This window comes from Drosophila sechellia, chromosome X (assembly GCF_004382195.2).
Source record: "Drosophila sechellia strain sech25 chromosome X, ASM438219v1, whole genome shotgun sequence".
Lineage (NCBI taxonomy): Eukaryota > Metazoa > Arthropoda > Insecta > Diptera > Drosophilidae > Drosophila > Drosophila sechellia.
Window position 1 is genome coordinate 19952837 of NC_045954.1, and position 13714 is coordinate 19966550.

A 13714-nucleotide genomic window follows, 5' to 3' on the forward strand; every position below is an offset into this window, starting at 1 on the left:
GCGCAGCAACCGCAGTTAGCGGGCACAGGCACCGCAGCGGCATGAGCGTGGTGAGTTCGTACGGTGGTGAACATCTGTGCAATCTCCAGTATTTGCAACACCCAGCCCTGGCAACCGGCGCCTTCTCGCAAGCGAAGCAAACTTGCCGCGTTTTATAGTGAATAGCTGCGAATTAGCAAGAACTGCAAGCGCAACCAAGTGAAATGGACGGTGAGTGCCGGGCCAGCGGGCAGATGATGATGTGCGTGGAACGCCAAACCACTAATGCCACCCATGCGTCCACAGGTATAACCGAGGACATGTGGACGCCGTACAAGCATCTGTACAGCGTTTTTCAGGCGTCGGTGTCCAATGGCAGTGGCTTCACCGCGGACCTGGAGCAGTGCCTCAAGAAGTACAAGCCCAACTTCACCAACTTGCTGCGCAATCCGGTGGGTACAGCAAGACTAGTGCTTGCAGATCGTAGACTTAACTAATCATTGGTAATCATATGGAAATGGCGGCAGGCGAGGAGCGAGAAGAGCCGCAATCTACTGAGGAACGCCCTGAACGAGGGCGTCCCGCTCCAGGGGCATTCGCGAAAGGTAATGATATCACAGGACCTGGCTGACGAGGCGGTCATTCTGTCCGACATGTTCGACCTGGACGAGGTGTTCGCCGTGGAGCTGCTGTGCACCGCACAGCGCCAGCAGAAGCATCATCCCGGCCTGTCCAGAGGCCTTGTCGCTGTGCTGCTCTACTACGACGGACGAAAGGCCATTAGCTGCACCCTTCGCGACATGTTCCAGGTGGTTAGCGGCGTCTCCTGGAACACCGAGCTGCCCAAGGAGGTGAGTTTCGAGATCAGTGCGGCTGAAGGAGGGGGTTTCACTGACCCTGATTATTTCCACGCACGCAGATCACCGGACTGGTCACCAACTATGCCGAGAGCCTTGTCGACGGCTCCAACATACTGGGACGCCTGCTGGAGCTGCTCGATGAGATGGATGTTGACAAAGAGGTGGGTTTGTATGAGGGCCTTCGAAATGCAATTCTTTCTGCTGAGAAGCATTCGCCCTTTAATTGCATACCTTTCTTCTCAAGTACTAATTCATTTGTTGTCCAACGTTCGCAGTTCGCTATGCTGACCACAAACCGCGCGTTCGGCTCCAAGAAGCACCAGAACCAGGTGCTGGGCCTGTACGAGGACATTCAACAGGCATTGGCAATGGCCCTGTTCCATTGGTCGGCGCAGCGCGGCCTGCCGCGACACATTGCCATTCGGCTGCTGCGCCAGTTGGCCAGCCGGAGGAACCACGACGCGGGCGGCATCATGGACGACGTGACCCTGATCATGCTGATGGCTCTGCTGTATTCGTACGATACCTCCATTCTGCTGGTCGCCGAGGACATGAATGAGCACACCGACCGCCTTCCTATCTTCAGCGATCACAAGTTCGCCGAGTGCTTCCTGGAGGAGCTGTACGCGCAGGGCAGCTGGCAACCACCGCGCCTCAATGCCATCATTGCCTACAGCTTCGGACTCACGCTGGCCAGCCTGCGGCATGCGCCTGCTCAGCTCCAGGCCACCACCATCTCGACCATCAATCGCGATGAGATGCTCATCGATGAGGCACTGGGAGCGCAGGTATTCGTCTTCTTGCACAGCTTGCTGCTCGAAAAGGATATGGTCTATAGGTGAGTACTGCCTGCTCGAGTGCCAATGGCCGATTGGCAAGCTAATCATGATTTGTGCTGGCAGCTCGGAGTTCTTCTACCGCCGCGTCCATCTGCTCATCACGGACTTCATCGACTTCATGAACTCCAAGGTGACGGAGCTGCGCGGCCGGGCAGACGAGTCGTCACACACGATCATCAGCTTCCTGAACGAGGGTCTAGAGCCGCCGCCCAACTTGGACACCAACTTCGAGCTGCTCATGCTGTGCGTGGCCAAGATGCACGGCGATCCGCGCGTCACCATCAGGCTGTGCGACGAGTACTGGGGCCCCGGCGAACCCACCAACTGCACGGCATACAAGAACACCTCGCGCTCGGTGTCCCTGTTCAAGTTCGTTAGCTTGGCCAGCGAGCTGCTGCCACAGACGCTGTTCAAGTCCTACCTCAAGATGATATCCGGACTCACACGCACCGATTTCTCGGCCCGCTGCGCCTTCAACATGCTTAGGGTGCACCAGATAGCCACCGGCGGCCAGTATGCGGTTAGCTGGGATCACTTCTTCACGACCCTGGGCAACTACTACAAGTAAGTGTGGCTCAATCTGGCATTGAAGATCTCTGGAGAACTCTAGTGCGATCATGCTTCTATTTCTAGTTCGATGCGCAACGACTTCCACACCAACATCGGCATGAGCGGCGAGACCTTCTACCGCACCCGATCGACGCCAAAGGCCATTACGCAGCGAGAGGCGGAGCACCTGATGGCCGTAATGGGCATCATACAGGCGGTGGCGGAGCACGACGAGGTCTCGCGCATCATGATCTGCGAGCATCCCAATTGGCAGACGCCGCAGGTGCTCCTGGGCCTGGTAGCGTGCGCCACGCCGCTGCTGCTCAAGGCGGAGATTCTGCAGACGCTGGCTGCCCTGGCCAAATCGAAGGAGACGGCGCGCGTCATCTGGTTCCACCTGGAGGCCTCGCAGATCATACCCACTGCGCCCGTGCCTAGAAGCTATGGCGGCCAGTGTAGTTTGTTGCAGGAGATGGAACAAATCGAGAGCCGTTCGGAGCAGTACGACCTGTCGCGCGGCATCCTGCAGCTGCTCTACACACTGATGACCACCAACCTGCCGAAGAGTTTTAGCGGGGGGCAGCGGACACCGGCCTACGAAGGCTATCTCAAGTCCATGATCAATTCGGTGCTGCTCAAGTTTTACAATCGCTCGTACAAGGTGCCCTCCGAGAAGTGGCAGGTTGGCGCCCTGTGCCTGAAACTGCTCTACTACCTACTGGCCACCTACCGGCCGTGCGCAATGGACTTTCTGGAGAAACCCGACGAACCTCCCTATCCGGGCTTCCACGTCATGTTGCAGCTGCAGCTGAAGTCCGAAATGTTGCAGCTGCTGCTGTCCATTGTGGAGGATGTGCGTGAGCGGCTGGACGACTACAACCGCTTCCAGGGCAAGGAGCTACTCGAGGAGTGCTCCCTGTACGCACTGCTGATCCTGGAAGCCGCGCTGGCGAAGCAGAACGCCTTCTTTGAGGCCCACTCGACGGCCAACTGCCCCATTTTGCTGATGGGCCTGAACCGCATGCTCCTGGATCTGAATCCACGCAGCCGCAACCCCGATCACGTGCTGAACATCATCAAGTATGTGACCTATAATAGCTGGCTGCCGCGCCACGCCCTGGCCGCCATTAAGATTCTGGCTTCGGTCACCCAGCTGCCGAATGTCTCCACCCAGATACTCAGCATGTACGGCCAGGGCAGCAATGAGAAGCTCGAGATCCGTCAGGGTTTCGTCGAGTGCCTGGAAATGGAGGTGTGCGCGGGCAGGCACGACGACGAGTTGTTGGACCAACTGGCCCTCAACAATCACGTTCCCTATCTGGGCTTCAGCGATGAGCTGGACAATGAGGGAGAGGTGAGCGGGGAACGCGAATGTACAACTTTGGAATCGCCACTGGAGCTGCAGGCGGGGGAGGGCGCGCTGGAGAGCAAACCGGCCAGCATCGAGCTGCAACTGAAGGAGGCCATTATCAAGCTGTTCGAGATGAATCTTAGCCAGCAGTTGCCCAACTTTGTGTACTTCCTGCTCGGCGTGGACGTGCTGCGCGAATTCATGGCCAACGGGCGGCAACACCTGGGCATCGAGATGCAAAGCTCGTGCGTGAACTCCGTAGTGCTGTTGCTGGAAAAGTACCTGGATGTGAGTTCAACGCCTTTTTGGCCATTTTTTTAACTAACTAACTCTTACCGATCAAATCGATCTCTGATATTGCAGAAACAGCGTCACGGCGATAAGTACTGCGAGCACACGGCGAGAATCGTGGAGCGCATTTACCATCTGTTCCATGGTCTATGCGCCAATCGCCGCACCACGGAGACGATACTGCGCTACTTCCGGCTGACCTGCAGCGACTTCCTGATGCGTCACCTTCGCTCGCTGCCCTTTCGTCAGCATCGCGAGGATCACGTGCTGCACGCCATGGGCCACCTGCTCAACTGCGTCTCCATCGATGTCAAACTGGCGGCCAAACATGGCCAGATGACGCGCTTCAACCAGCTGTGCGACATTTTGCTAATGGGAAACGCCATGGAGCGCTCATCCCATGGCATGTCGATGGAGTTGGGCCACAGCCTGATTACACAGACGTCGTCATCGTTCCTCGCCATGGATGCCCTACCGCCCGGTGGATCGATAAGTGGCGTGGGATCTGGGGCTGGTTCGGCGCCTCTCGGAGCTCCAAGTACTGGGGTCAAATCCCTGCAGCCATCGCTGCTGCAGGAGACATCGCAGGGACTGCACGTCATCCGAATGCTAGATATCCTCGTCCTGGAGGCGGGCGCGTTGATCCAGCCGCAGCTGGAGTTCTTCGACTCGCATCTGGTCACCCAACTGCTGCGCGAGTGCGAGGCATCCGCCGAAGCTGGCGCCAATTCCAGGGCCAACTTGATCAACGTGCGCAAACTGTACTACACTCTCACAGACGAGCTGAACATGGTGCAGAGCATCATTGCCAGCGGCCAGCGGAAGGCCATCTCCACGGAAATCATGCTGCTGCTCAACCACGCCGTCAACATAAATCGCGTGCGGACGCAGCGCTGCGCCACGCTAGCCTTCATGTCAGCGTGGGGTCAACTGGTGCAGGTGCTCTTCAGCAACATGCCCGAGGGCGTGCTTCCGGCGACGCAGCGTCGCGAGCACATAATCGACATCGTCGAGAAGGTCCTCATCAAGGTGCAGCCCATACAGCCCATCATCGAGATTTCCGTAAAGGTGAGCGAGACGGTGCTGCTGCTGCTTGCCAATCTGCGCTTCTGCTGCTACCAGGCCGAGGACCAGAGCCCAGAGGATCTGGCCGCCGAGGAGTCGCTCACCAATGGCAACGGCATCGGCATCGGCAACGATTCGCAGGTCTCCAAATTGGGTCTGGGCCAGAGGCCAATCGGCCAGTGTGCGGATGGCGGCAGTGGAGGTGGACGGGATATCGGTTCCGGTGGCAACAGCAGCAATCTGCGCTTCATCGTCAAGAACATCGTCCAGTGGATCATGATCAGCGAGGTGAAGTCGCAGCAGCTGCGCATCAATCTGTACAGTGCCCTGCTGAATTGCCTGCGGATTGGGAAGCGACTGCGCACCGACGAGCAACTGGAGTACCAGGAGACGTAAGTGCATCCTCTTCAACCGATCCCCCAAAGCAGCAGCAGCAGGCAGTTGTAGCGTCCGTTCTATTTCATTGCAGGTTGATTTCGCGCCAGGAGAGCGCACGTACCAACAGCACGGAGCAGCGGCGCGGCGACCGTCTGCGTCTGAAGGCCATGGCGGCGGAAGTGATTGGCGCGTTCGGCGAGAAGCTGATCGACACCATCTGCCACGACGCGGTGACCGGCCACGATGTGTGCCGCATGCTGGCGCTGGCCTGCTTGGACATGATCTCCGAGCTGCAGGCGGTGAGCACGCTGTGCGACTTTGTGGCGTCGCGGGGCTACCTCAAGCACATACTGGAAAGCCTGGACCAGTCCAGTCCGGCGCTGTGCGCGGTTCTGCAGCCCGTGCCGGAAAACCTGAGGCCGCTCTACGTCTACGAGTCGCGCATGGCCTTCCTCACGCGCATGGCAAACAGCAATGTGGGAGCCCGGCTCCTCCTCGCCGAGCAGGCGCTGGGTGTGCTGTCGAATATGAAGGTCTACGACCTGCAGCCCGACGTGAAGTCCAGCGAGCTGAATCGTAACGAGCCGCAGAACTTCCTCCCGTCCATCGATGAGCGCTTCCGGTCGATCCTCCTGCCGGCACTGAGCCTCTGCGATGCCATTATCAACTCGCTGGGCCCGCTCAACAACTCCGCCGCCCTGCAGGTGCTCAACTTCCTGTTCGCCCACATCGACATGGTCGAGGCCATGTTGCGCTCGGCCACGCCGTATATGGACCTCGGCCACTTGGAGCAGGTGGCGGTCATCAGCAGTCTGTTTGCCCGCGCCTCCAAGCACGATTTGACCGTGCTGGAGGACAGCGTGAAGCTGCAGCTGCGCAATCGCCTGGGCCGCGTGCAGCAGCTGATGATCGTGGTGTTCGGACGCTTCTGCGTAAGCGAGCCCACCATTCGGCGCATGCTGCAGCAGGATCAGGATCAGCAGACCAACCCCACTGAGGACGCGAAGAGGCTACGTGTCAAGTATTTCCTGGACATAGCAGCCAACGTGTCGCTCTACTGCCGCAACGTGGTCACCAGCCACTCGAAGAAGAGCATGACCTCCAAATACTTGCTGACCACCGTGATCAATGATGTGACGCTGCTGTAAGTCATCGCCCAGCATTCTTAATTGTATAGCCATCGATTAATGTCATCTATTTAATCCTCCTTGAAGCACTGGCAAAATAGCCAGCAAAAAGCTGACGGCCATCCTGCACACCATCCTCAACCAGCTGAAGGGCTCCATCGGCCACTACCTCTCGCAGAAGTCGATCGCCGACAATCTCCTCCAGCAACGCGCCTCCCTGCCCAACATCAGCTTTGGGCCCAACGGTAAGTTCTCCTTGCTTTTATCATCTTAGCATTTTGCATTGATGCATTCGATACTTGGCTGATCCTTTTGGGGTTGTATCCATTTGGACCGACCAACAGGTAAACAAAGCTACATCGAACTGAGCCAGCGGTACAACGAGAAGCACAGCGAACTGAGGCAGTCCGTCTTCATAGCCGAGCAGAACCTGTATCTGCTGTGGATCCATCTGGACTTCTATATGCGCAACACCATCGACTACGCCAACGAAAACAGGAACACCATCAACGAGAGCAATATGGACGACGACGGCAACGACGTGTCCGTGCTGAACGCCTCGCAGGATGAGATCCTGCAGCTCAAGCAGCTCCTCATCTCCACATTCAACGAGACCTTCTGCACGCAGCTAATCACCGCCAGCGAGGAATACTCGATCAAGTGCAAAGGCTTCAACGCCTCGCTCCTCCGCCGCATTAAGTCGCTCGTCCAGTTCGCCCCCATCACTGCCAACGACGTCACCTCCAGCTTCGATTCGTAGGCGCCGACCAAGCGATATGTTTAGTTTTATATTTCAATAAAAGGTGTTAATTTTCTAAAGCGAATGGCTGTTGTTTCTAGTGCACACGCATCGGGGTTTGTTCCTCCTTACCCGCTAGTTTTGTAGTCTGTCTCCCTCTAATTCATCACTCACTACAAAATATAGCAATAGAATGCAATTATCAGATACCCATTAACGCAGACGCAGGACTTTGTATCAGTTCGCATGGAGAGATCTTAAGTAAACGCCCAATACAACACGAATTGCCAGTCTACACATCCACATAACTCCAAAACTGAAAATGATCGATAATCAGATACCCATTACACAGGCAAATAACGGACTCAGGAGAGTGTGTGTGTGTGTGTCCAACACTACTTCACAAAATTTGTCAAAATACAACAATAGAAAATGATCGACTATCAAATACCCAATAAAAGTAAAACATTTGGCTGATTTAAAAACTTTTGTACATGCATATGTATTAAATGTGCGATCGTCACTTATTTGATACCCCGTTTAGTGTTGGTGTTCTTGCACGTGGATGTGCACGTCCACGAGCGTCCCATAGCTCGGTCAAAACGTGGTTCCTCTCGCAGTAATGGTTGTTCTCCTGCTTGTCGAACAGCTCCATTGCATCGGTGGAAGTGAAGGGCTCAGCGATGATGTCAACCAGGCGCTGTACCATGTTGAAGTCATCGAGGTTCAGCTCACAGATCATGGTGTCCAAGAAGTCTGGGGTCAAGGCACTGGGCAGGATGAGTGGCGCCCTGGCAGCCTGCTCTTGCTCCTGTTCAGCCGCACTCCTCCTCCGCAGTCCAGCGCAGCACACCAGCTGGACAGCCCGATGACGCACCCACTCCGCGTCGTCGTGCAGCAGGAGCAGCACCAGTCCAGTAAAGCGTCCCACCAACTCAATGTCCACGTCTGTGGTACCCGCACCCAGTTGATCCCGCAGGTGATTGCGAGCCAGCAAATCGCACAGCTCGGCAGCCTGGTGGCGAAGGTAGACCGGTTGGCCAGGATGCACAAGTCGCTGCGCGTAGTGCAGTACGGGCAGCCAGTGCTTTCGCTCCAGGATCTTGCTTTCGCCGATCAGTCTGCGCAGGCCGAGCAGCAAGCCCGCCTCCTGGTGGATGGAGTGCTCCTCTGAGCAGCGCTGGACTAGCTGATTCAGTTCCAGTCCCGGATCCCGGAGCAGGGGTTGCAAGGCGGCCAGACGACCGGCCAGCTGAAGGCTCCAACAGCTATTCTTTGAGCTTTTGGTCATGTGCAGAACGCTCGAACGAACAGCCGGCGATTCATACAGTTCCTGGCCCACCTCCTCCCGCTGCTCCCGACTAAGGGTCTCGAAATATCGGCGAATGTCGCGTGAAAATTCAAAGTGCTCGATATCCTGCTCGCTGACCAGCGAATGCTGCTCGCTTCGGGATCTCTGTAGAAGAATGTACAGCCACAGCTCCACCTTCAGCTCGTCCAGAGCCCAGATGGGTTCGGCCAGATCCTCGACGATGTGCAGCACTATTCCCTGGGAAATGCCGCGTAGCCGGTGCAGATGGAGTCCAAAGATCTGATGGAAGCGGTTGGAGATACCCAGCTGCCGGCAACGGCTTTGGACCTCCTTGTGATCCAGCAGATAAACGGCGCTAATCTGCTCCAGCAACTGGAAGTCCAGCAAGCCGGGCTCCACGGCATCCTCCATGGCAGCCACCATCACCTCCACCAGCGCACTGAATGCACACGCGTCGTGCTGGAGGAGCGGAGCTGCCAGTTCGGCGAGGGTGTGTAGCTGCATTCTGGTCAACGAAGGACGCGTCCAGCGAACCAAACGGTGTAGATGCAGCAGCAGAAGCAACTGGCCGTGCAGGACATTGGTGTTTAGCTTGGTCGCTGCCCCGGGGTTCTGAAGGAAGAGGAGCTGAAGCTCTTGAGAGGATTCCGAGTAATAGCAGGATGCGAACTCACCTTTAGCCGTAGCTGCAGTGCCTTAAGCTCCACGACGATGCGCCTGATCTCGGCCAGCGCTTGTTCCTGGGTGACAAAGTTGGCCACCACCAGGGCAGCCATTTCACGTGTCATCAGATCGTGGGAGTGGCAGATCCTAATCAGGAAGGGCACAAACTCGCTGAGCTGTGGGAAATTAATAAATCATATTTGTAACAGAAAAGAAGAAGGTAGTGCCCGATCCACCTACATTTAAGGTTGACTCCGCGCCCTCCAGCGAGGACGGATACAGCCGGCTGAGCATCAGCAGCATGGCCTCCAGCTGGACCGCCTGCCGCCGCTTCCCGCTCGCGTTCTCGCTGCCCCTGTCGGCGGTGTCCATCTGCTCCGACTCGCGCTGCAGGGCGGCGTGGAAGTAGTCGAAGAGCTGCGGATAGCGCGTGAAGAAGATGCGTCCCGTCATGCGGTTGCGCACGTGCAGCTCACCGGTCTCCAGGCGGGCGCGCTCCACGCCAAAGACGCGAACGATGAGGGCGGCGAGCAGCAGAGTGGCGCTATTGCGCTCCGCCCACTCCTCCGCGAGCAGCAGTCCGTCGAGGGCGCACTGGATGCCGCGGGCCATGAACTCGGTGACCAGCTCGGCCAGTTCGCTGCTGCGGAAGAGGGCGCGCATGATGTTGAGGGCGTGGCTGCGGGCGGTGATACCAGCGGCTCCGGCTGTCCGGCGCTCACACACCTCGAGCAGGCGGTGCATGCAGCGATAGAGGGTGGCATGGGTGCCCAGCTTGAGCTCCGTGCAGACCAGCGCCTGCAGCATGAAGGGCATGCCCGCACTGCGGCGCGTGGCGCACAGGCGGGCACCCTTGCCAGCCCACTCCTCCTGCCCGCTGACCATCGCCATGGCCTCGTCGACCCACTGGCCGGGCAGCTGGTTGAGGCGCACCGACTCGCTGTGCCAGAAGCGGCGGCACAGCATCGTGAATCCCACGTAGGCCTGCTCGAAGGCGCCGCGGTGCTTCGTCTCGGCCAGCAGTTGCAGGAAGTGCTCCCCGATGGCCTCCAGCTGAGCACGGCTGAGCAGGAAGTCGCCCTGGCGGCGCTGCTGCTGCTCCTCCTCCTCCTCCTCCAGCGCCGCGCGCTGGACAAGTTCGCCCAGGATGAGGCACACCTCCTTGCTGCTGCGCCAAGCGCACAGCAGTATCATCTGGGGCGTTGTGCGCACCTGCAGCAGTTCCGCGCGGCTCAACTGACGGTCGAGCACGTTGGTCAGCGGCTGATCCGTCTCCTGGTCGCAGGTTTCGGGCAGGTGGCCTTCGGGGGAAGCGCTGCTGACCACAGGCAGCACCACGCTGCTGACTGCCAGGCACATGGTCACCAGCTCGTCTATGTACTGCCTCCACTCAGGCTCTTTCGCCAGTTCCCTGAGTTTGAGTTGCTGCAGCAGATGCCGGCTGGCAAAAAGCAGGCCATACAAAGGGTTCAGCTTGGCCGCCTCGCCAAGATCAAGCTGGGCGAGGCGCAGGCCTTCCCTCAGGTGCTGCAGGCACCACTGCAGTGCCCTGAAGGTGAGCGGCTCGTGGATTGTGCCACCGTGCGCTGGGGTGGGCAGCTCGCTTTGCACTTGACTGGCTTTGCAGTAGACCTGCAGCTGGAAGGCTCCGGTGGCGGAGTCCGATGGCCTGAGCGAGAGCAGCAGCTCGATCATCTCATCCGGCTTGAAGAGGGAATGGGATTGAAACCGCTCCAGCAGCTGAGCGGCCAGCACTTTGTTGTGCTCGTAGCTGTCGCCCAAGCAGGCCATCAGCGCCTCTGTGGGCAGCTCTATTCCCAACTCGCTGAACGTTATGCCCACCATCTCGCTTAACTCCAGGCAATCGCGCAGTAAGCGCAGCGACAGCCAGCGTCGTCCGTAGTTCGCCGAGGGAAACAGATTCTGCGCGAGAGCACGGATGAGCCGTATTAGGAACTGGAGCACCTCCTGCGACGCCGGCGTGCGGCTTTTCCGGTACTCGACCAGGCCGAAGTGGACCCTCTTGAGCGCCTTCTGCAGCAGTCCGTAGCCTAGCTGCCGCAGGTGGGCGCTGGGATTGTTAGCATTGTGCCGCACATAAAGTTCAATGGCGCCCATTTGGTCGGCATTTAAAAGTTCGCTGGGACGCGGCGTCTCCACCAAGAATCGCAGCGCCAGTAGGCGCGTGTGGTCGTCCAGTCCGATGAGGGCCTGTTCTACCTCCTCTTTCATGCCGCGCAACAGGTTCTGCCGCCTGGCGCTGAGTTGCCTCACGCCCAGAATTGCCGCCAGCTTGCAGCTAAGCGGTAGCCGGGCGTCCGGCAGGAGCACTTGCGCTAGTCTCGTTGGCTCCAGCTGTACGGCCTGTGCGATCAGCTCCTCAATGACCTGGCGGCGCTTCTCCGGCACGCGGATCGCCGCCAAAAGCTGACCGAACCACCGGCTCTGCCACTCGGCGAAGGGCTCTGTCTTGTGGGCCGATACCATCATGGCTAACAGGGGAACAAAAGGAATAAGTAAAGGGTTCAAAGCTGCATCGATTGAAGGATACTTGCCTTTGAACAGGGCATCCACACAATCCTCACAGCCCAGATGGCGCGGGAATATGGCTCCGAACAGCGAAGGGCAGTTCTCGATGGACTTGCTTACTCCGGCCACCGCAACCAGCTGCTCCAGTGCCATGCAACTGGCATTAAGGTATGCAGCACGATTTTCAAACTGGCGGTAGACGACTTGGAAGAGCTCCTCCTGGCCGGCGGCCTGGGCGTGCTGCAGCACCTGGTGCAGCAGGGCGCTGCTCATGTGGCGCACGGAGTCCGTGTCACTGGAGATGTTCTGCAGGGCGAACACCTGCAGCTGCGCCAAGATCCGTTGGTATAGCAACTTCTGGTCGTCAGGAAGATGGGCGTGCATCTCGCCCAGCGATTTGGAGTAAATGAACAGGTGCTTGGAAAGGAAGACAAGCAGATTGGTCACGGTGCTCTTCTGCTCGCTGACGGCCACGATCGTCTTCAGAATGGCCAGTGCTCGTGCAGCGTTTTCCGCATAATCGACGGGCCGCAGGACGAGCAGGGCGGCCATCTGTACGGGAACGTCCTGCTCTGCCTTTGGCCTCGAGCAGTCTTCGACGTACGCCTTGAATGTTCCGGAAAACCGAGCCAGGTGACCGATCAGCAGGCCGGCAATGGAGCGTACATCCCAGGGAGTGTCCTCGTGGCGAGCCACCTTTTGGGCCACCGCATTCGCCGTGCCCGGAAACCGCTGATCCTCGAACAACTGGTGGTGGCGCAACTGGTCGCTCCACTCGGCCAGCAGACTAACCAGGAACCGCAGCGCATTCTGCACGTACAGGTAGAGCTCGTTGCGACGCGTTGGCGAGAGTTCCAGCGTAGGGTCACTGTCTTAAAGCAAGGTAATCGTGGAGTCAGCATTGTGCGCGGCTATCAAATACATTAGATTGACGCACCAAATGTCCGCCCAGTAGCGCTCCAGGGCGTTGGTCAGCAGCGGCGCAAAGCGATGCACCTGTTTGCCCAGGGCCTCCCGTCCAAAGGGAAAGTTCTGCAGGCAGGCGTTGGCGGACACGAAGACATCGTTGGTGCGCTCGTGGCTGACAGGCGGCGTGATCACCGCGAGACTGCTGGCCATTTCGCCGAGCGACTGCTGCAGAGCCTCCAGCAGGTGCTCCTTCGAGTGCCTGCGATGTGGCGTCGCATTCTGTTTGGCCAGCGCATTGTCCGAGAAGAGTCTAAATGGGATTGATCATCGGCTATAGGACATCGAGTTGGATCGTGTGGCTTGAGTCGCCGTGGGCTCACCGTACTTGGTCAGCTGGTTGCGCACGGCGTGCTTCAGGGGACTGGCCAGCAGGAGATCCGCCAGGAAGCGGGCTACATCTCCAAGATCTTGCTCCTGCTCCCCGTAGAAGACATCCTTGACCACCTGCACCTGCTCTGCACTGCTCTTTGCCGCCGCGAACTGAAGCACAAAGTCATGTGGCGCTGGAAAATGGAAAAGCGATTGGAGCCTCAGCATGCATGTTCATACATAGCTTACTGGTGGTCACTAAGTGACCCTCAACCGACCGGCAATCCACGTGTTGGGCAGTGGCACAAGGGCGTCGCGCAGCTCGGCAAACCTCTTGGGGTGGGCACACAACTTCAAGACGGCCACGCGCAGATTCAGATCGTTCATGGTTCTGTCAGGATTGGGATAAATAGTAAATAACAGGTGGTTTAAATCAGCCACATTGGTGTTGTCACTAGAGCTGTGAGCAATTCGATTTCAAAATCGATCTAATCGATATTTTTAGATGGGCGTAGAAATCGATAACATTACTAGGAAGTCGATGCTATGTTACCTTTAAGCTAAATTTTATCTTTATAAGGTGACAAATCTAATCTTATTGAAATATTCCTCGATTAGAATAATCACATTTGTACTACCCACTAAGTACCAATGGATTATAAATAATTAATGAAAAAACACATTGATCTTATAAAATATATTTACATTTCATTTTTTTAGATAACAACAAATCTAAGCTTAATTCCTTTTGATT

At 57.4% G+C, this 13714-nt stretch overlaps 2 protein-coding genes across 5 annotated transcripts; one reads left to right on the top strand and one right to left on the bottom strand.

The window, feature by feature from the left end:
* Positions 1-87: 87 nt before the first annotated feature.
* On the top strand, positions 88-7263 carry LOC6615067 (nuclear pore complex protein Nup205). 2 transcript variants are annotated; one of them, XM_032725989.1, is made up of 11 exons: positions 88-210; positions 286-431; positions 507-830; positions 899-1000; positions 1115-1677; positions 1742-2242; positions 2312-3866; positions 3942-5326; positions 5404-6456; positions 6527-6684; positions 6784-7263. In XM_032725989.1, exons 1-11 carry the CDS (start codon positions 204-206, stop codon positions 7197-7199), a joined length of 6210 nt encoding a protein of 2069 aa, XP_032581880.1. In that variant the 5' UTR covers positions 88-203; the 3' UTR covers positions 7200-7263. The 2 variants fall into 2 exon arrangements, with proteins under 2 accessions (XP_032581880.1, XP_002039484.2); XM_002039448.2 differs by having other exon boundaries at positions 88-431.
* Positions 7264-7652: 389 nt separating this feature from the next.
* LOC6615068 (thyroid adenoma-associated protein homolog) lies at positions 7653-13417 on the bottom strand. 3 transcript variants are annotated; one of them, XM_032725990.1, is made up of 7 exons: positions 13239-13413; positions 12977-13154; positions 12620-12901; positions 11709-12550; positions 9394-11645; positions 9165-9329; positions 7653-9102 (listed from the first exon to the last, which is right to left on the bottom strand). In XM_032725990.1, exons 1-7 carry the CDS (start codon positions 13345-13347, stop codon positions 7699-7701), a joined length of 5232 nt encoding a protein of 1743 aa, XP_032581881.1. In that variant the 5' UTR covers positions 13348-13413; the 3' UTR covers positions 7653-7698. The 3 variants fall into 3 exon arrangements, with proteins under 3 accessions (XP_032581881.1, XP_032581882.1, XP_032581883.1); XM_032725991.1 differs by lacking the exons at positions 7653-9102; positions 9165-9329; positions 9394-11645 and having other exon boundaries at positions 12463-12554; positions 13239-13417; XM_032725992.1 differs by lacking the exons at positions 7653-9102; positions 9165-9329; positions 9394-11645; positions 11709-12550 and having other exon boundaries at positions 12692-12901; positions 12972-13154; positions 13239-13417.
* Between the last annotated feature and the right edge of the window lie 297 nt (positions 13418-13714).